The following is a 23282-nucleotide window of genomic DNA, read 5'->3' as shown; positions in this document are numbered from 1 at the left end:
CATTTTTTACCTTATCACATGCATCAACTGATTTTAAAAACATGGTTCTCTGTGGGCAGTCTGTAAACTTCTACAATTTAGGACAATGGCTACCAAAAGCCTCCCACCATTGTGCTGTAAAAAACATAGGAGTGTAAATGAGTTAGCTCAACAAAATTACAAATTATATCCAACTTTTTAATTATAAACGATTTAACAAAAAAACTATTAAGAATTTGAAAATTGTCACCTGGCTCATCTGCTTCTCTTGCAATCTTTGCTAGGTTCTTCCCAAAGGTAGCCAAGGCATTGGTGAAGGTCATGACCTGTCAGTGTATCTCCAGCTGATCACACTCCAATGGGATCATGTGATTAATGCAGTCAATCAGTCCATCTCTAACTTGCCCCCTCAAAGCTCTTGTCTCCTTAGCTTTATAATGATATTGTGGGTTCAAAAAATACCCAGCGGCATGTATAGGGCGATGGAGTTGATTGTTCCATCTTTCATCAATGATTGCCCAAATGGGCCTTTACTTAGCCACTTTATCCTTGTATGCCCTCTTTATTTGCTCCTTTGCTTGATCCATAGCCTCATAAATGAAGCCCATAGCCAATCTTTCCCCATCCACCAACCGCAACACCTTAACCAGTGGCTCAGCAAGCTTCATAATCTCTGCTGGCTTTTTCCAAAATATTTTTTCATTAGCTTTCTTTTTCAATTCTTTGCCTTCTAGTTTGTGAGACCACTGGCTTAGATTCCATTCTTCACTGGAAAACATCTTTTGCAAGTTTCTATAATCAAGTTGAATTTCTTTTTATCATTCCCCCCCCCTCCACCGCCATAGGAATTGGTGAAGGATGATTTCCATTTTGTTGTGGAAGGAGGCCGGAGCTTAAAGAAGAGAAAAATGATATAGGGGGAGAGAAGATATACTTGACTTAAGAAGAGTGAGGCAACCAACTGGGTTGAGCCAAATAGATCCCCACTGTTGCACTTTTCTTTTCATTTTGTCGACTACTGTGCCTCAGACTTCTGCTCTCAAAGGTCCAGCACTTACAGGCATGCCCAAGTAAGAGAAGTGAGTCCAATCGTACTTGCATGTGACTCCAAAGATGTTGGCGATATTGTGAAGCACCTGTACTGTTGTGTTCCAGCCATATATGCAGCTTTTCAAATTATTTACCATTCCGCCAAGGAGAGATTTGAAGCGCTTGGCTATTGTGGTGGAGGCCCCTCCAATCAGCAGGGTGTCATCGGCAAATTGTGAATGATTTATGTTCTTGACCTCGTCCCCAAATTTTATTCTTGTGATTAAGCCAACCCTCCGGCTGAAGTCCAACGCCTTATTGAAGGATTCAGCCATCAGAATGAAGAGATAAGGTGAGAGGGGGCAACCTTGTCGGAGGCCTCTGGAGGATTATAAAGCTTATCTTGGTCTGCCATTTACAAGAGGGGAGATCCATGGCCCTGAAATGTAGGCTCGAATGAGGTTGAGAAAGCGATCATCAAATCCCATCTTCTTCAAAGCTGCCAAGAGGAAGGAGTGTCTCACTCTGTCAAATGCATTGGCCAGATCAAGCTTGAGGATAAACCCTTTCTCATTTTTGGTTTGACTCGAATGGATGGCTTCTTGCACAAGTAAAATGGAATCAATTATTTGTCTGTTGGCTAAGAATCCCCCTTGATTTTCGGAAATGAGAGAAGGGAGTAAAGGCTTTAGGCGAGTAGCAATGATTTTTGTCAAGATTTTATAGGAGTTACGGAGTGATATGGGCCTGAAACGAGCAAAGGAAGATGGCCTGTTTTCTTTGGGGATGAGTGCTAGATGAGTAGCATTGGTATACCCTCCTATTTTGCCTTTTCGTTGGATCTAATTGAGCATTTTTGTCAAGTCCTTTTTAATAATTCCCCAGAATGCTCGATAAAAGCAGATGGGAAAGCCATCCGGTCCCGGGGCTTTATCAGGTTGAAGAGTCCAAATTGATCTCTTGATTTCCTCCTCATCTATCTCCTTGCTTAAAATGTCATTCATTTCCCTGCTTATCCCTGTTGGGAGATGCTGCAATAAATTTGTATAATCCTCTGCTTCCTTAGTTCAGTTAGCAAGTCCCGATAGTGATTTGTAGCAGCTCTTCGAATAGCTTCCTGAGTGCTTTTGTTTATCACCTTCTGCATCTAGGATGGAGCTAACATTATTCCTTATCTTTATGGTTGTCGTTTGCTTGTGAAAAAAAAGCTGAGTTCTTGTCACCCCCTTGTAACCGTAATTGTCTCGACTTGAGCCTCCATTTTGTTTCCTCTTCTCTGTTAACTTGGTATAGCTGTAAGTAGAGTTCATTTTCCTGCTGTTTGTTCTCTTGGGAAAGGTCATTTTCCTCTATTGCTCTTTGGATACTCTCCAGATTGTTTTTAATTTCTTTTTTTACCTTCTTGAGTTCTTGATACTTTGTTTTAGCCCATTCTTTGATGGCTTGTTTTGTTTTCTGTAGTTTTGTTTCCCAAATGAAACCGGGAGAGCCTTCCACGTGTTGGATCCAAGAGCTGTAAACAATTCCTGCAACTACTGGTATATCATTCCAGAGAGAATTGTATCTGAATGGGATGGGCCCAAGTGGCCTATGATTTTCCAGCGTTAGAGTTATTGGGAAGTGGTCGGAGGCATAGCATGTTAGAATGTTAGCATATCCGACGGAGAAAGCAGAGAGAAGTGTAATATTGATGAGAATTTTGTCCAACCGCTCCATGATGTTACCAGCACCCATCCTGCGGTTGTTCCAGGTGTATCTACGGTTTTTTGGAGGGACATCCATAAGATCATGTTCTTGCATGATATTTTCCAACTGTATTCTGTATGGATCAGGTGTAAAACTGCTTCCCCTTTTCTCATTGGCGTGGAGGATTAAATTAAAGTCACCTCCTAGAATAATGTTAGTGTTCTCTTCTGCGTCCAGACTGTCTTTTAGATCATGCCAACAACGATCCTTATCTCTGCAGTGATTTGGTACATAGATGTTGTAGATGATAATGGCTTGCTGATCTGCTTTATTTTCCAGAGTTGTTTTGATCTAGTGTTGATTAATTGTTTCCGAAATACAGTTCCATATACCTTGATTCCAAATTGTTGCTATTCTTCCTGAGGCTCCTCTTGCCTCACTAATGCTTCCTCTATACTGTCTCTATTGCTCAATGACTTACTCATTTCCTTGTGGTTTTGTTTTGTTTCTTGTAACATAATAATTCCTGGCTTCTCAGAGATGATAAGATCCCTTAGGGCTACTACCTTAGAGGGGTGCCCAAGTCCCCTGATGTTCCAAGATAATATTTTCATCATTGGATATGCAGTGCGGAAAGGTGCTCGCCCCCCTTGATCCTTGTTGATTGCTTCTTTGTCATGCTGTCCCAGAATATAAGTTTCTATGGGTGTCTGCGTTCCCATTGCTATGTCCTTTTGCGCGTTCTCATCCCTGTGCTGCTTAGCAGATTTCCTGCATGGGCCAGATTTCTTGGAGGGTTCACTAGAACCCCCGTGATCTTTAGATGAGCTTCTGGTAATTCTGTTGAGGGGAGGATCAAGAAGAGGCTGAGAGGAAATAGTAAGAGGCAATGAGGATTCGATAGTGTCTTAGCGTTGGCTTTTAGGGAGAGGGGGCTCTTGGGGATCAGGGGTGGAGAGGACAGAGAAGGGGTTGGATGAGGGAAGGGTTTGAGGACGGGAGAGGGGAGGTGGTTTGGAGGGAGCAGGGGAGGAAGGGGTGGGATGGGCTGCAGAAGAAGTCAAAGGGCCTGGATCAAGGGGAGCTTTTACTGAAGAGACCATTTTTTTTTTTTTAACCATTTCCCATTGTTCTTCTTGTGATCCATTTTCTACATCAATAAGCTTAGTGCATCTAATGGCAAAGTGGCGATATTCGTGACATACCGTACACTTAAAGGGGATCTGCTCGTAATCCAGTTGTTGTATGTGGCTCCAGTCATCCACTTTAAGCTTGATGGCTTCCGGGAGGCCTTTGCCGAGGTCCACTTCAACACAGATCCGCGCACAGGCTTGCATATTTTCTTTTGGTTCACTGCGATCAATATATTTGTCGACTGCATTCCCGATGGCGCGAATCGATTCATCTCCCCAGCAATGAAGAGGGAGGTGAGGGAGCCGGACCCAAACTGGGATTGCACTAGGAACATCCAGCTCTGGATCGAAATCTGGGGTCCATTTATTGAGATACAGGCCCCTTGAGTCCATGAAATAGGGCCCATTTCTGAAGATTAAATCCTTATCTTCTTTAGTTTCAAAGTGGAAGGTGAAGTACCCTTTCCTGCAAAATCTGATGGAGATTTTCCCTTGTATTTTATCGGACCAATTCCTTTCAACCCATCTTTGAACAGTTTTTGGAGATGGCGAGAGGCCTGTGAATTGACCTATAAGTCCTCTTTCTGCCAAGGACAAGGCAGCCATGAGTGGGAGAATTGGGGGTAGGCTGACCTCTTGAAGAACATCCAGCTTTTTGATAAATTTTGAGATTGCTGGTCGGGGGCGTTGTGGGGGCAACAATTTAATTAGTGTTGAAAAAGCCAGCTGAGGATCGATCCCCTCCGGTGGAGCTTCCAGAGGGGCCATGATGGAGGGCTGAAGCTCAGTCCCTGCGCTGTGATTGCCTAGGTCAGTCGCGCGACTGCAGCTTGGGCGCATCCTCTCCAAGATAGTCTTATCGGAAGCTTGGCTGACCAAAAGCCTTTACAATGAGTTATGAGGTTCTATTTATAGCAAAGGGTGGGGTGACCCTTGACATTCTCCTTTGTGACAATTCATCTACTCTCACGACTCTTCAACTACTCTATGACTGTTACATTCAACTATCGACACTTGAACTTCCACTTGACAAGATGTTACATTACAATGCACATGTGCCCATGTGAGACAAAATGGCTTGAGCAAGCCATGCAAGACATCAATGACACTCGAACCGTTGTGGTGAGACCAACTCTTTGACGTGCTTGTGATGGTCGAAGGTGATGTGTTGATGCTAAGCTTGATTGTCCGTGATGGTGTTCGTACGCTCAATGGTGACATCTTGCTGAAGCGAAATCTTGCCCTCGTTGCGTCTGGGTGCACTGATATGGCTCCTATGTCCAACTCGTTTGATAGCATGCGCATGGTCGTCCTAATGCGACCGGATTGGCAACACACTAATGCATAGTGTCCATGCTAATCTTCCAGTGTGTGCTGGTGGTCATGCGCATCAACTGTCAACTGCATGTTCATCTCCAGTCAGACTTGCTTCTTGTCTTTGCTTCGGTGAGTGTGCTGAATGGGTGGGATCGCATGTGTGCGCACAATGACATGCATGTTGCTGAATTCCCTTGCATACGATCAACAACATTGCTCACCATGTCTGCTTCGTGCCAGTTGCTGGGATGGATCTATAACTTGTACGGGCGCAGTTTCATCCGTGAGTGCATGTTGCGCCCGCTGCTGTACCTGTTCCTGCTGCAACTCATTTTCTTGTCTATGCAGCTCTTGTTCTTCCTTGAGTTGCTGCTTCAGCGCATGCAACTCCTTCTTGGTTCTTTCCTTTGCCTTTGTGCGATTGTCTTGTCGCGTCGTCACCTCATAACCTCAATCTTCAACGCTGCTTTCGTCATGAGTGGATCTACTTTGGACTTACAACATTGCTTCGCCTCTACGTTGTCAAGAACCTTCCTCTTGCATCCGTTGCGTGCAGGTGTGTTGCCTTTTGCTGCTGCGATGGTGCTGCTCGCTGTGATGCGCTACCATATTATCTTGATGTTCTTGTCTATGAACAACTTGATGTCTTTACAGGTAGGCAGGCTTATAGACACTTGCTTGGCTGCAACCCCGGTTGTGCTTTCAACGGTGTCTTTTAACTCAGCTCTCCTGAAGGCCATTGTCCTTGTGCTGCTGAGAGACAGACGAACACTTGTGATGCCTGGAGGCATAGCAACCCTCATGGCAAGCAATATGTCAGTTGAAAACCAAAACAAACTTGAGAACCGACTTGCAACATACCTGTGTGACTGATCATGAAAGTTGCGCAATTTTTGTCGGGAGGTTAGGAGATTGACTACCAGAACTGCGCAAGGCACAGTTTGGGCTGTTGGGAGGCTGACTCACTGCTGACACTGCGCAATGCACAACCCAGCCAGGCCTGTTGAGGATTGAAATTGCGCAATGTGCAATTTCAGTCAGCAGTGACGTGCAACCAACAAATTGCATTGTGCAGTTTTTGGGGCTAATGGGACACTGCTTCCAAGAATTGCGCAATGCAAGCCTAGAGGTCAGTGCTTGGCTAGGCTTGCACAATTTCTGGAGGGAAGGCAGAGCCTTTGCTTCCGAAAATGTGCAGTGCTAGCCGGGCAAGGCAGTTCGGTCCGGCCGACGGGCGACTGAAAACATGAGAAGCCCGAATGCATGGTGAGATGAGTGCAAACAAGAGTGTATGACCATTCATGCAAACAACAAGTGCAGGATTCGGAAAACGGGAAAGCATGCATGTGTGTGAAGTGAGTCGCTGCAATGGCGACTGTATGTGCAAAACAGTGTCATGCATGCGACAACAGTGAGATGTTAACAAAAATTGAAACGGTGCTAGTACAAGCTAGTATGTATCAAAACGACAACAAGCGCTCACTAAAATCAAGCAGACAACATTCATACGAAGCGAAACACAAAAAGCGCCAGAAACGCAGTGCGAGACATGAAAAGCGGGCTTACCCCAAAACAGCTGAGCTGAATGTGCCGACGACTCCTAGATGCAATGTGGGATGTCAGAGCTGCAAGATCGATGTGAGGAATGAGCTCTGCAGTGTCCGGTTGATGAGTTTCAATAAAATCGAGGTTGCGACGCGCATGTTACAAATCTAGGGAAAGCGTCAATTGGTGGGAGGTTTCTGAAATGATCTGTGCATGTAATCTCCAATTGTTAAAAATAAATCCTTGAAACAAGGGATGCCTTTGCATGCTATCTTGGGAGGAGCAATCCATGCATGCAAATCAGTTTTGCTCGGTCCTGGAGGGAACCGATCAACTCCACTGCACATGCAACAATCTGCTCAGTTGGGAGAAAAAAGTGTGCATTTCTGGGAGGGAGCTGGGTTGGCTGTCCAAATGGATTGCGCAATTTCGGGGCATAACAGTCAAAATTGCGCAATTTTTGGGCTAAGCAGCCCTGTTGGGAGGAATTGCGCAATTTTCTCAATGAACAGTGATAGAATTGTGCAATTTTGGAGCCCAACAGCTGCCAGACAAAATTGCGCAATTTCTTGAGGGAGTTGCTTAGCCTGCAGCTGGACCAAGTCCGGTGAAACAGCCTGTGAGGAGGATGCAACAAACTTTGATGGATAGACTGTCATTTTGCAAGAAAATCTCTAAATCTTGTGTACTTGACAAGACAAGACATGCTGTTGTGAAAGGTTGGTAGGGAGGCTCCAAAACGAAGCTAAGGCAAAATTTTGGAAGGTGGTTGTAGTCGCTACAACAGAAGGACACAAGAAAATCGTGTGAGTTCCTAAGAGCTCCATTCACAACACAAGTGAGTGTCGGGTCAAGCAGTCACTGGTGGCTGAGATGAAGGCTTTCGAATCAGATGCATGTTCTGACTCTGAGTCAAAACCCAACAAGGGGAATGACAAAGGGAAGCAGATCATTGATGCGGAGCCCAGTGCCATTGTGGCCACCACCAAGATCCAGAAGAATGAGCCTGAAGATCCAGAGGAGGGGAAACGCCTCTTCCACTCACAGATGTGGGTGAAGGGTTCTTTGCTGCAGTTCATTGTCAACAACAGGAGCCAAAAGAACCTCATTTTAGCAGAGGTCGTGAAGCAGCTGGGCCTACCGACGACAACACATCCACAACCGTACACCATCGGGTGGCTTCATCAAGGATGAGATCTCTGCATTAGCCAACAATGTTGCTTTCCCTACAACATCAAGCCCTTCACGGATGAGGTACTTTGTGATGTTGCTCTTCTTGAAGTTTGTGATGTATTATTAGAACAACCATACTTGTGGAAGCATCATGCTGTGTATGAGCTTAGACCTCGCTTTATGATTATTACTTTGGGCAATAAGTTGTATAGGATACCAGAGGTAGCCCTGCCTATCGACATCTCTTTAATCATTGCAAAGCAATGCAGTAAAATCATTTCCCAGACTAGGGAATTTGTTTTCCTTGCGATTCTCCCTCAGGGAAAAAAGAAAGTTGTGGCCACGACTTCCAGACAGGGCTCTTTTGCACAACAACAAATGGACAAGGTCGTGGAGGAGTACAGGGACATTTTTGCCTCACCTACAAGGGTACCTCTATATTGTCAGGTTAGGCACTCTGTCGATTTGACCTCGGGTGTGTCGCTACCCAATGGACCGATCTATCAATGCTCAGTTTTGGAGAAGGATGAGATTAAGAGGTAGATTTAGGAGCTGTTGCAGAAAGGGCACATCAGGCCAAACTCATCACCTTGTGGGAGCCCGATTGTATTGGTACAGAGGGAGGACGGAACCTGAAGACTCTGTATTGACTATTGAGTGTTGAACAAGATCATTGTTCGGAATAGGATCCCATGGATTGACGACTTTCTGGACTAGCTCAAGGGGGCCAAATATTACAACAAGATTAACTTGAAGTTCGGTAGTCACCAGGTGCTTATCGAACCCTCTGATGTGTGGAAGATTGCTTTCAAATTCAAGGAGGGCTTTTTCGAATGGTTGGTCATGCTTTTCGGGTTGATGAATGCTCTCGCAACCTTCATAAGATAGATGGACGACATCTTGTGACCCTTCACCAATGCATTTGTGGTGGTGTATTTAGATGACATCTTGACCTTCAGCCAGAGTTGGGAAGAGCACTTCTACCATATTCAACAGGTCCTTCAAACCCTGCGACAACACAAACTGTGTGCCAATTTGGAGAAATGCACTTTTGGCATAACCCAGGTTCAATATTTGGGGTACATCATTGATGAGTAGGGTGTGCATGTGGATCCAACTAAGATACAAGTCATTTGGGATTGGCCATTCCCAACCACTCTAACAGAGATCTGCAACTTTCTGGGTCTTGCTAATTTCTACCACAAGTTCGTGTTGGGGTTCTCTCATATCACTTGGCCTTTAAGCCAAGTCACTAAAGGCGGAGCGAAAGCAAAGTTTTTTTGGTCCGCAACCCAACATAAGGTGTTCGCTGAGTTGAAGCATCACCTTTACTCTGCACCAGTGCTCACATTACCAAACTTGCAACAACCATTTGAGATTGAGACATATGCCTTTGACTATGCTATTGGTGCAATTTTTACTCAGCAGAGGCATCTAGTGGCTTACCACAACAATACACTTTCAAACACAGTCCGAAAGTATTCCACTTATGACATAGAAATGTATTCCATTGTGCAGGCTTGCCATCAATGGAAGCATTACATTATGGAGAAGGAAATAATCATTCGCACAAACCATCGAACCTTGCATTTCATACAGACACAAGGGAAGTTGCAGAATGATTGCCATCATAAATGGTCCACATAGATGCAACAATTCGATTTGAACATTAAATACAAGAAGGGCAACAACAATAATGTTGCAGATTGCGTAAGTCGACCACCAATCATGGTGCTGATCACTATGCTCGACTACTGTGGGCACAAGACTTTGGGGTGGCCGCATCTTTACAAGAGCGATCTAGAATTCAACAATACATACCAGACACTCTTGGCAGGTAAGCAAGTTCCAAATTTTAACCTCTAGGATGCATTGCTATACCACTTGAGCCACCTCTGTGTTCCTTCAAGCGAGCGTGCTAAGATGATTTGGGAAGTCATGTCGTTGGACATTTCGGGATAGAGAAAATAGTGGTAGTACTGCAAAAGTATTTTTATTGACTAAAATTTTGTCAGGATGTTGGGAGGTACATTAAATCCTGCACTGTTTACGCCATTGCCAAACCAACCATCAAGAAGCAAGGCTTATATACTCCTCTTCCTACTCCTAGTTGACCTTGGCAATCCATCTCCATGGATTACATGTCAGCCTTCCTTCTTCTAAGCACGACAATGACTGTGCTTTCGTGGTTGTCGACAAATTCTCGAAGATGACCATTATGGTGCCCTGTAAGAAGAGTATTACAACAGAGGCCACTGCTAAACTCTTTTTTTGAGCGAGTGTGGGTACACTTCGGGATTCCACAATCTATTGTCTCAAATTGGGACAACAGATTCCTGAGTGCATTTTGGTCAAGGCTCTGGTCGATGTTGGATACGAAACTTACTAAGTCCACGACTTTCTATCCCCAAACTTATGACCAAATAGAGGTCGTCAACATGATGATCATACACATTTTGCGCATGTACAACTCGAAGCATCCACACACATGGGATGAAAGCCTCCCCTATGTCTAGCACAACTACAACAGAGCTCTTCAAAGCTCAATGGACCACAACCCCTTTCAGGTAGGGCAGATTTGACTCACGTCTAGTTTGAAGTCGACAGGGCTAACAACTTCATTGAGCGCATTCAACACATATGCCAATAGGTCCATGATATATTGGACAAAGCCAATGCTAAGTACAAGAAGCGACATGGTCAGCATCAGGTTCCACACAAGTTCCAGGTCGACGACAAAGTTTGGCTACATTTGCAGAAGAAGCGCCTTGCTGGATCCCACCATAAGCTTCACCCTCTTTGATATGGGCCATACACCATCAATGAGGCTGTGGGGACAATGCCTTCGAGCTCACACTTCCACTGTTTCTTGGTTTGCACCTAATGTTCAATGTAGACCGCCTTCGGCCATATTTTCCACCATGGTTGGACACATTCGACATTGCAGAACAACTCATACCAACAAAGTTGAACTCAGATTGCATGGAACATGTCACAATTGATCAGATCATGGATACACAACTCAAGAACACTCGCCAATAGAGGATCCAGCCATATCGATTTGTCAAAGCAGACCAACTCCTTCACCAGGGCAAGTGGTTCACCATGGACCAGATTCAACAAAATTTTCCTCACCTCATGGAGGCTCTGCACGCAATGGGTAATTGCTTCCTAAGGAGGGATGCTTGATCCAGGTGGATATTGGTGGCCACCCGCCTATTCCACCTACACATCTAGTCAGTTTCATCTATTTCCTTGTTTGTTTCAACATTTACTATTTTTAGCAGTTTTTTTTTTACAAAGTCGGGTGCTATATTAAGGTCTGAAATAAGAAAGAGGAGTCAGATCTCCGAAGATACAATAAGTGCCGGATACAGCTTGGGTTAATAGAGTTACAAAATGAGACTCTCTCTATTACCCTTGTCCTACTTGTTCTGATTCTAAAACTACTATAGCTGCTATAGATTCTTACAAACTGTCCTAACCAAAATTTACATTTAAAGACCATTTTAGTCGATTTCGATATGGCTAATTTGTCTTGCAGTAGACTCCTCCGGGTTCGGGTCCGCTTCTGGTTGTTTGGCACTTGAGGAGCTGGGTGCCGCTTTGTTTCGTTTATCCATCATCCATTGCAGTATTGAGATTGATTCTTCTGCATGGCTGCAGCGATTTGCTAAATGACGAAACTGTTCATGCAATGAAGACACCCTGTGCAAAAACAGATCTATTTCAGCTCTGTATTTTTCATTCAGAATGCGGTTCTGGTCTTCCAGCCTTGTTTCGAGGATCTTTTGCTGATTCTCCAAAATGCGCTGCTGGGCTCTAACTTCTTCGAGCTCTGCTTGCAAATCTGAACAATGCAAGCAATCTTCACTTCGGTCCATTGGGATTGATAAGGGGGTAAAGAAACAGGGAGGAGGGAGCAGAGAGGTAAAGACGTGGTAGTCAAACTGGACGGGTGAGATAGGAATGGCAACGGGAATTAGGATTATAAGAAGAGACCAGGAAGCACATAAAACAGGGGAAGTATACAGAGGAGCAGACTTTGGGGCGCTATGGATGAGAAGTGCAACATAAATCCAGATCAGCTAAAAGAAGCAACAGCTTGCTATATTCCAGACATTCAAACCCGATGAGTCGCTGAGATTAAGACAGAGAAGAGGGAGCTTTCTGCAAGAACTAGGGGACAAGAAAGGCTTGCTGTGGAAAAGAGAGGGATTCACGACAGAGGGATTCACGAAAGAGAGAAAGATAGTGCCAGAGAAGGGAAGAGGGATGTTGATTAAATAGCAGAGCTGGTGATCAACAAGGCGGGATCCAGGTTGACTAGTCACGGAAGGCTGAAGGGAAGTTTGCTGGCGAGTCTGAAAAGAGATTAAGTGTTTCAGAGAAACAACTCTAGTGAAAGATATGCCGGCGGGCTTGATGAAGTTAACTTGGTTACTGTGCCTTCTGCAGTCGTCGCGTCCATGTATTGCCCCTATGTTGATGACAGTCCAGTTGCCGGCCCAATAAAAAGGACGATTACTAGGCCTGACACTAGATTTGAACTTGAAGCAGTAGATATCCATTGTGATCATGGCAGAAATTGTATCGATTCCTTGGAATTGCATCTGAAGGTGTCGACGGGTCTTCCACACGCGTTGTTGGTGTGTTCATCCGCCTTTTTATTGAGATTTCAGAGGATGTGGAAATATTGGATGTCATCCATCATATGATGAAGGATTTGATTTCATTTATTTACTTGTTGAAGCAGAATGTTGGGGGAGTTTTGCTGTTGCACCATTAATCGGATTACAATTGAGGAATCCCCGAATACCTGAGCTTTTTTAATTCCCATTTTGCCTAACTGGGTTAGACTGAAAAGAGATCAAGTGTTTCAGAGAAACAACTCTAGTGAAAGATATGTCGGCGGGCTTGATGAAGTTAACTTGGTTACTGTGCCTTCTGCAGCCGTCGCGTCCATGTATTGCCCCTATGTTGATGACAGTGCAGTTGCCGGCCCAATAAAAAGGACGATTACTAGGCCTGACACTAGATTTGAACTTGAAGCAGTAGATATCCATTGTGATCATGGCAGAAATTGTATCGATTCCTTGGAATTGCATCTGAAGGTGCCGACGGGTCTTCCACATGCGTTGTTGGTGTGTTCATCCGCCTTTTTATTGAGATTTCGGAGGATGTGGAAATATTGGATGTCATCCATCATATGATGAAGGATTTGATTTCGTTTATTTACTTGTTGAAGCAGAATGTTGGGGGAGTTTTGCTGTTGCACCATTAATCGGATTACAATTGAGGAATCCCCGAATACCTGAGCTTTTTTAATTCCCATTTTGCCTAACTGGGTTAGACCTTGGAACAAAGCCAGAGCTTCAGCTCTGTTGTTTGAGACTTCCCCAAGACTCCACTCGTAGTGGAGGATGCAATCCCCTTTGGGGTTTGTGATCAATCCCCCTGCTCCAGCTATCCCAGGATTCGATTTGGAAGCCCCATCGAAAAAAAGGGAATAGCAGTTACTCTTTTGAATCCAATTGGCGAAGTCTTGCTCTTTTAGCCTGATTTTCCAAGGCCTGATTTCTTCTTTGTTCTGAGCTTCTCTCTTATTGCCTTCTGGTACTTTGCACTGCTTGTGCAAGATATAACTAATTATGTCTCGCTCCTCAACACTGTACTGTGTAGCATCGATTTTGCCTTTGGTGTTGCTTGAGATAGTTTCCAAGGCAAAAGTTTTGGCTTTGTTGCAAGTGGTTCGAGTATTTGTACTCTTATCTTGAATTTTTTTTTTGTTCCTAGCAAGCCAGATTCGCCACAACAAGGTGTGGGAAAGAGCATTCCATACTCTTTTCACCAAGTGATTTCTTTTTTCTTTCCAAGGGCAACTTTTCCTCCACTTGTATATTGTCTCTGCTATGGTATTCTGTGGGTCCCATTTTATAGCTCCAATGAGAGACATCTTTCTCCAGCAACCGGCAGCAAATGGACATTCTATGAAAAGATGATACATCGTCTCTTCAGCTTGGTAGCAGTTGGGACATCTGGAGGGTCCATTGATACCCCTTCTTAAATTTTCTGCTGTTAAAATTTTGCCTCAGGAGAAGCCATATAATTTTTTTTATTTTTGGGATAGATTCTGCTCTCCAAGCTAGCTTCCAATGAGGCCATATATTGAATTGGTAGGTGCTGCTGCAAATTTGTTGATGGCCTGCTTTGATAGTGTATTCGGTCCCAGAAGAATCCCAACGAAAGCCATCTTCTTCATATTCTTTAATAGGGGCTTTGTTGTGAAGAAGGGTCTTTAGGCAGCTGAGGCTGGGCTCTAATGCGTTAGGAATTTCAGGGAAGGTCCAGCTTGTCCAGATACGGGAGTGAGGATACCAACTGGAGATTTGGGAAAGATTGTAAATACCTTCCTCGTTAAGAAACTTAATGATTGGCTTGGCTTCTTTGTGCGTATTCAGACGCTGGTGTCCCAATATTTTATCCACCCCAAAGTTTATGCTGTCTCCTCCCCCTGGGACTTTCGATATATTCTGGATCATCATAGGCAGAGACTGTTTGCATAACCTCCAGATTTTGGTTGAGTCTTTATTTGGAATGTTGGATTCAAGAAGCTGCTGCCTGGGAAAGCTTAGATATTTGACCTCCAATACTCTTTTCCACCACATTGGAGGCCCTGTTATTAGCCTCCAAACAATTTTCGCACCAAAAGCCAGGTTCAAGAATTTTGGTGCTCTTATGCCAAGTCCTCCTCTTTCTTGTGTCTGTATAACCTGCTTTCATTTGACTAAACTAAACTTGCTTTTGTCACTCTTACCCCCTTGCCATAGGAATTGGTGAAGGGCAGCTTCCAATTTATGATGAAAGATGGCAGGAGCCTGATATAAAGAGAAACGGTGAAGAGGTAAGGAGGTGATACCTGACTTTAGGAGAATGAGTCTGCCTGCAGGATTGAGCCATATTGTTCCCCATTGCTGCACTTTCCTTTTTACTTTGTCTATGATCCCATTCCAGGTATCAGCTTTCAAAGGTCCCAGACTAACTGGCATGCCCAGGTATGAAAAATGGGTCCAATCGATTTTATAAGGAACCCCAAAAATGTTGGCAATGCTGTGGATAGTTTGATTTGTCGTATTCCATCCATAGATACAGCTTTTGAGCTGATTTACCAGCCCTCCCGAGTAGTCCATAAATTGATCTAGTAATTTTTTGAACCTTTTTGCAATTGTGATGGATGCGCCTCCTATTAGCAGGGTATCATCAGCAAACTGGGAGTGGTTAATATTTTTAACTCCAGTCCCATAATTGATGCCAGTTATGAGTCCAACTCTCCTGTTGTGATCCAGAGCTTGGCTGAAAGATTCTGCCATAAGAATGAAAAGGTAGGGGGGAGAGAGGGCATCCCTGTCTTAGACCCCGGGAAGATTGGAAAGCTTCACAAGGTCTACCATTGATCAAGGGGGATATCCAGGGACGGATATGCATGCAGCAATGAGATTAATGAAGGAGGCTCCAAAGCCCATCTTTGTAAGGACAACAAATAAGAAGGAATGCCTGACTCTGTCAAAGGCATTCGCTAGGTCTAGCTTTAAGACAAATCCTTTTTCTTCTTTGGATAGACTTGAATGGATGGCTTCTTGGACGAGAAGGATGGAGTCAGTGATATGCCTGTTCGGCAAAAAGCCTCCTTGGTTTTCAGATATCAAGGAGGGAAGAAGGGGCTTTAATCTTGTGGCTAAAATTTTTGTAAGGATTTTGTATGAAGAATTGCAAAGGGATATGGGCCTGAGTTTGGAAAAGGAAGAAGGGCGGTTTTTTTTGGGGATGAGGGCTAAGAATGTAGAGTTGGTGAATCCTCCAATCTTCCTTTTTCTTTGGACCCATCGGATCATCTTAGTCAGGTCTTTTTTGATCACATTCCAGTATTCCCTGTAGAAACAAATGGGGAAACCGTCAGGCCCTGGCGATTTATCTGGATGCAAAGACCAGATTGCTCTTTTGATTTCTTCTTCTTCGATGTCTTTATCGATGCTATCGTTCATTTCCTTTGTAACTCCTTTGGGCATGTGCTTGAGCAAGTCGGCATAGTCTTCTATTTCTTTATCCTCAGTCAGCAGGTCCTTATAGTGTTTAGTAGCTGCCTTCTTTATAGCCTCTTGAGTATTATGTTGATTTCCTTCATTGTCCAGGATTGTATTGACATTGTTTCTAAGCTTCTGGGTTGTGGCCTGTTTGTGAAAGTAAGCAGTGTTTTTATCTCCCTCTTGCAGCCATAATTGCCTGGATTTTATACGCCATTTGATTTCTTTTTCTCTATTTATTCTGCTCAGCTGTTCGTATAATTCTTTTTCTTGCTCTTTGCTTTGGTGTGTTAATCCATGTTCTTCAATTCTTACCTGCACTTCTTCTAGCTCATTTTTAACTCTTTTTTTGTTTTCCTCTGGTTCTTGGTATCTTTCTTTGGCCCAATCTTTTAAAGCCTTCTTGGTTCTTTTTAATTTCGTTTCCCAAATGAAAATAGGCGAGCCTTCCACATGCTGAATCCACGTTTCCTTGACAATTTCTCTGACCGCAGGTATTTGATTCCAAAGGGGGCTGAATTTGAATGGAATGGGACCAAGAGGGTGGTGGTTTTCTAGAGTTAAGGTGATTGGGTAATGATCAGAGGCAGATGTGCTGAGGACATTAGAGTATCCTACAGAGAAATTTGAGAGGAGCGATATGTTAACTAAAAACCTGTCTAATCTTTCCATTATATTGTCACTGCCAATTCTGCGATTGCTCCAGGTATATCTGCGATTTTTGGGAATGATATCCACTAAATCGTTGTCCTGGATGATTTCCTCCAGGCGCTCTCTAAACGGATCTGTAGTAAAAGTGTCTCCCCTTTTTTCATTTGCATGTAGTATTAGATTAAAATCACCTGCAATTATAATATTTGGATTGCTTTCTCCATCAATGCTATTTTTTAAGTCATCCCAACAAGTTTCCTTTTCTCTATAGTGATTGGGTACATAAACATTGTAAATGATCACTGTCTGGCTGCTTGTGTTGCTGTTGAGAGCGGTTCTAATCCAGTTCTGATGAGATTTTGCTGCAGTGCAAGTCCATTTGCTGCTGTCCCAAATGGTAGCAATGCCTCCCGAGGCTCTTCTAGATTTGCTGATGTTGCCCGTGAATCTCTTCTGTTGTTCTATAAATTTTTTCATTTCACGTTGGTCTTGTTTTGTTTCTTGTATCAACATTATTTCTGGCTTCCCATTGTAAATCAGATCTCTGAGGGCTGCAATTTTAGAGGGGTGCCCTAACCCCTTGCTATTCCATGAAAGGATTTCAACATGGCGCATTGGGTGTGCGGAGAGGTGCTCGCCTCTCTTGGTCTTTACCACTTATTTCTTTCTCTTGATGTCCTTGGATAAAGGATTCTATTGGAGTTTGCGTTCCCAGTGCTATATCCTTTTGGGCATTCTCCTCCCTGTGTTGTTTAGCGGTTTTTCTGCCTGGCCCTGTTTTTTTGAAAGAATCACTGGGCGCTCCATGCTCTTTAGAAGAGCTTCTGGTAATCCTTGAAGAGAGGGACTCGAAGGGGGGTTGAGAAGAGGTGATCTGAGGTTGAGAAGAGGTGGTCTGAAGTTGAAGGGAAGGAGGGGGCTCGGAGGAAGGAATATCAGGGGCGGAGTCATTTGTGGAAAGGATCAAAAAAGGATTGGAAGAGGGGGGAAGGGGAGGATCAGGAGTAAGGGTTTCTGAGGGGTTGGACGGTGGGGAGGAGGGGCGTTGTACAGATGGCCCAGGATTGCCAGAGTCCTTGGATGATTTAAGTGGAGGGGCTGATTTCTTTTTTTTGACCTGTTCCCATTGTCCATCTTGCTCTTCCTTATCTGCATTTACAGTTTTAGTGCATCTATTAGCAAAATGCCCGTACTCGTTACATACCTTGCATTTAAACGGTATCTATTCGTAATCCAGCGGCTGAATATGGCTCCAGTCGTCGACTTTTAACAATATTGCTTCCGGTAATCCTCGACCAAGGTCCATTTCAACGCATATCTTAGCGCAAGCTTGCATGTTGTCCTTTGGTTCGCTGCGATTGATGTATTTGCCGACAACGTTTCCTATGGCTCACACCGACTCATCTCCCCAGCAGTGTAGAGGCAAGTGAGGGAGACGGACCTAGACTGGCACAGCATTGGGGACATCCAGTTCCGGGTCGAAGTCCGGGGTCCATTTGTTGAGGTAGAGACCCCTGGAATCCATGAAGTATGGTCCGTGTCTAAATATCAGATCCTTGTCTGCTTTGGTTTCAAAATGGAATGTATAATACCCTCTTCCGCAAAATTTGATCGAAATCTTCCCTGAGATCTTGTCCATCCAATTTAGTTTGACCCATTTCTGAACTGTTCTTGGCGAAGGCTAGAGGCCTATAAACTGCCCTATAAGACCTTTCTCTGCAAGAGAGATTGCTGCCATGCGGGGGAGGGTTGGAGGCAGCAGAACTTCCTGGAGAATCTCAAGTTTTTTCACAAACTTTGAAGTTGCTGGCTTGGGTTGCTGAGGAGGGAGTGATTTGATCAGATCTGAGAAAGCTCTTTGAGGATCGAGGTCCTCCTGAGGCTGATTCGGAGGGGCCATGGCAGGGGCCAAGGCCCAAAACGCATTGATGCGCAGCAGCAGGTCGTCCTAGGGCCGGTGTGCGCTACCAGCAGAGCGCACTCACAGCAAAAAAAAATTTAGCAGTTTTTTGGGTCCTGAACTTTTAGAGCAATTTTGACCCCCTAAACGACATTTTTTTGAGGTTCGCAACAAGCCCGTAGTTGTAGGAAGGGCTTGTTGCAAATCTTGTAGTACTCAGAGAGACCTTTCCAACAAAGTATCGTATGTGCCAAACAAAGATAATATGACCAAGTTATGACTCCAGGAAGCTGGTTGCCCAACTACCCCAACGGGGACCGCAAAATTTTGGTGTTCCATCTCTTGGGGTTAGGGTTTTGGTTGTTTAGGGTTTTCCCTTGTTCAGTAATAAATAGGCTCTTGAGCCTCATTGTAACACAGGCCAGAGACATGTAGCTGCCACATCTCTTCTCAGAGATAAACTACCATCGCTCGAGCTAGTTTATTTCTATTTTGTTTGTAAGCATATTTCAGTATTTTGATATTAATGAAATGAAGTGTTATTTCTGCTGCATTTCTGTATTTATGGTTATGTTTGTAATTTGTTGCATTCCTGTTTAAGTTCAGATCAATTGATTAGTTAGTACTTGCCATGCCCCCAAATATTGGTGAACTTCACTGAGCATGCCAAGTATCCTAAATCAGTACTCCCATAGTTGTAAGTAATTTTTCTTGTGGTAAATTGTTTTTTTTTCTTGGGTCTTAGTTCATGTGGATATGCCAAGTTAGCTGCCTTAGTGAGCACTGAGTATGAGTATGGTATATAGGGAATGCTGGAGATTCTGTGATTGGTGTTTCTATGGTGTCAACTTTTCGAGCCAACCACCTGCAGCTCTTCCTCAAGACCTTCAAAAGTCAAGAAGATACAAAGGCTACAATCCATATAAATAAATATTTGTCTAATTGGTCCACACAATTCGTTGACACCACAACGACAACAATTGCAGAATATCCAGCACTTCCTACTTATTCTAACTATGAATTCTCAGCAACTCTATGATAATTATGGTTATGGAGCCTCTTTCAATCCATTCAATGGGAGGTTAGATGTTCTATCAATTTATGGAGCCCCGAGTAATGAACTATTAAATTAGATACCTTTTGCAGCCTTTGAACTTAGCTTTATACGTAAATGTTACTGGACGTGGATTTCGATTTAGGCACTTTCATCTTTTTGAACTGTGTCAATTATCCAGCGGAGTACCCCTAACATAACTGTACTACTGATGGTAAATCATCTTCATATAAGATATGAAATCATCTTCCATCAGCTTATAGAATGTAATACTTTCATTTTTTATTTTCATGTTTTATATTATAACTGAACAAATCATGACTTTGCTCATATATCTTTGCTTTGTCCATATTGATAGTTTTCAGTAACCTAAAACAACAATCTTGAAGCTTTGAGACGGTTATAATCCAATTTTGCAGGAAAGATCTGGTGATGGCCATGTTTATTTTCCAATGTGAAATTTCTAATTGCTTCATAAATAGTGCTTACCAAAGAACTTGTCGACCAACAATTAATGCACTATCTGAAGCACTGTTCCATGTACCAGAGTTATGAGATCAAGTAGCATTGATTGTTACCATGAAGAGAATGAATGCAACTGCAAAAGTTGTTACCACCAAGAAATGAATGTAACTGCAAGAGTCTAGTATAACTCCAGACACGAAATGGTTTATCTTAGTAGTGGAATCACAAGTTGACTTCTGAGATGATTAGCCAATCCTGTAAAGTCTAAAGTAGTTCGGGAGTTAAGGAGCTATGCAGAACTGGGAATAAGGAAGTTATATAAGTTCAAATAAATTGGACTTGTGCCTATGCACTTGATCAACATTGATTCGTTTCTTATCCAATAAATTATAATACAAAGAAATGAGTGAGATTGGATAAATACATTTCTATTTTTGAGTCAAACTTGAGAATTGACAATATCTATTGATTCTGTTTTACATTAAATACAAATTTCTGAAATTTTACTCATAATCGGTGTCATAAATTGATGAGCGAGTGTGCCGTTCATTGTGAAATTTGCAGGTACAGGGCCATCACAAGTGCATATTACCGTGGAGCTGTGGGTGCCCTTCTGGTGTATGACATTACTCGCCATGTGACATTTGAGAATGTTGAGAGGTGGTATAAAGAGCTCAAGGATCATACAGATGTCAACATTGTGGTGATGCTAGTGGGAAACAAGTCTGATTTACTGCATCTGAGAGCTGTTTCTGTTGAAGAAGGGAAATCGTTTGCGGAGAGAGAGAGCCTCTACTTCATGGAAACATCTGCATTGGACTCAACAAATGTGGAGAACTCCTTCACGCAGGTGTTAACGCAGATTTATAGAATAGTGAGTAAAAGGAGCTTGGATACTGCAGAGGAAGCTTTATCAACACTGCCAGGCAAGGGTCAGTCTATTTCTGTAAATGGCAAGGATGAGTTCACTACCAAGAAGGCTGGATGCTGCTAGTTCTACCCATTGAATGCATTTTCTTTTACTCCCCTCGTCAATATTATTGTTAATCAGGTGCCATATGTTATTCTTGTAATGCTTAATTTGATTAGGGGCCATATGTTACTCTTGTAATGCTCAATTTGATTAGGGGCCGTATGTTACTCTTGTAATGCTCAATTTGATTTGATTCCAGTTGACTTATTCAAAAACATCCATTTTTCAAACTTCCATCAGTCTCCAAAGGAATGATGTATGGCCATGCATTCGCAGCATAGTGAAGCTGGGGTTGTACTCAGAAGTGTAGAATCTTTGGTGTCGTATAGACGAACCATTTTGCACATTTTGAGATTGTTGTAATTTCTATACGTAGTACGTTTTTGAGATTTTGTGTGTTATAAAGCCACATGTTATGCTTTCCTCTTTTAACCCAGCAGTCAATACTTGAATTTTAACTTATCAGTTAATACTTAGAAATTAACTTGTATAACTTATCAGTTAATATATAACATGACATGAAATTGATTAAGATTGACATTGACTGAAGTAATTACCTTCTAATCAGATAAGTCTACCTCTTCATGTACATATAAGCGTCTATATAAGCTTTAAAGACATGCGTGATCGAGAATAGCTCTTGCTGGCCCCAACGCTGCTGTGGGAGATGTTTTCCTTTATTTGAACGATATTTTTTATTACTCAAGAATTGCGTGTTATATGAAGATTGAAATAGTCCATCAACCAGTTAAGTTGCATTCAAATGTATATCTAAAACGAGAGAAGAAACTAACAAATTAGTAGAGTTACAAATAGTTAAGTTTTAACTGCCTTTCCTGCCACCCATCTAAAGATGGAAATACAACCAGCCATTAGTGGAGTGAAAAGAGCATGCCACACCACCCTTTGCCTAGTCAGCTGCCTAACGATGAACGTGTTTTTACAACTTCAATGCTAACGGTCAATATTTTGCTGTTGCTTATTTCTTAAGAAGCAAGACCAATCTTTCCGCAAACTCAAAATCTGACATGATACGCTTCAAGTTTAATAGTACTGTAATGCGATCTAAAGTGAGTTTAATTATTATTTAAACGAAGTGGGTAACCAAGCATATTCTATTTCAGATAGAGTCAATTTAAACCACCAGAGTCTTTGACAATGATGTTCTTCGTTTTCATTTTTACATATTTTTATTATCTTATGCTTGTGGAATAATTATGACTTACGAGGTAGGTCGCTATAAATCTTATGTTCTAATAGAATATTCAATTTCACTCCTAGGAGATATAGCTTTTTTAAAGTTCCAAATGAACTCCTAGGAGATACAGCTTTTATAAAGTTCCAAATGACATGCTGCACTCCTAAGCTATATGATATTCAATAAGTATTTTCGTTATCTTGTATTAATGATGATATTCAGCAAGTATTTTTGTTATGTTGTATTAATGTTGAAAATTGAGAATAATTAACATTGCCAAGTTAGAATGGTAACCTTTGAATGAATGCATTTTATTAAGATAAATGTCATTATATATTATTAGAATGGTGATTTTTGGATTCACATTTTATGTGTTTTTGTTTTTGTTTTTGTTTTTTTTCTAGTTTTTATTTATTTATATAATTTCATCTAATTCCATAAGATTAGGTGTTTAACATTCCCCTTTAATCTGAAAAGGTGTTTTGTGAGTTTAAATATCATTATGAATTTGTCAAACTTTTCTCTTCCAAGTGCTTTGTTGAAGATGTTTGCAATTTGCTAATTTGTGGAACAATGTTGTAGGTGAATAGTCTTGGCCTCAACATGACATCCAATCAAATGATATATTTTTATTATTGTTTTATTATCTTCTGCTTTTGGAATAATTATTTGACTTATGAAGTAGGTAGTTATAAATCTTTCATGTTCTAATAGAAGATTCAATTTCACCAAAAAGAGATATAGCTTTTTTAAAATTTCAAATGAGATGATGCACCCCTAAGCTATATAATGTTATTCAATAAGTATTTTCTTAACGTTGTATTAATTTGAAATTTGAGAATAATTAATATTGTCAAGTTAGGATGGTAACTTTTGAATAAATGCATTCTATTGAGATAAATGTCATTATATACTATTAGAATGGTGACCCTTGAGATTCACATTCCAAGATTTTTTCCTATTCTAGTTTTTTCTATTTACATAATTTTGTCCAATCCCAAAGCATTAGGTGTTTAACATCCCCCCTTAATTTGAAGAGGTGTTTGTGAGTCTGAACATTAGTATGAATCTTTCAAATTTTTATCTTCTAAGTGTTTT

General features: G+C 42.2%; 1 protein-coding gene across 7 annotated transcripts in view; it reads left to right on the top strand.

Moving 5' to 3' along the window:
• LOC149168805 (ras-related protein RIC2-like) overlaps nt 1–21418 on the top strand; it is a 52658-nt gene extending 31240 nt beyond the window's left edge. For all 7 annotated transcript variants that reach the window (XM_089428429.1, XM_089428428.1, XM_089428432.1 and 4 more), the window contains one exon: nt 20578–21418. In XM_089428429.1, the coding sequence (XP_089284555.1) occupies nt 20578–21007 (430 nt within the window). In that variant the 3' untranslated portion in view covers nt 21008–21418. The remainder of the gene's footprint in view (nt 1–20577) is intronic.
• Nucleotides 21419–23282: the final 1864 nt, after the last annotated feature.

The sequence above is a fragment of the Pinus tabuliformis genome, chromosome 4_2 (assembly GCF_031772625.1).
Source record: "Pinus tabuliformis cultivar Carrire ecotype Pingquan chromosome 4_2, CPIR1, whole genome shotgun sequence".
In the NCBI taxonomy this organism is placed as follows: Eukaryota; Viridiplantae; Streptophyta; class Pinopsida; order Pinales; family Pinaceae; genus Pinus; species Pinus tabuliformis.
This window is presented reverse-complemented; position numbering and strand designations above follow the sequence as displayed.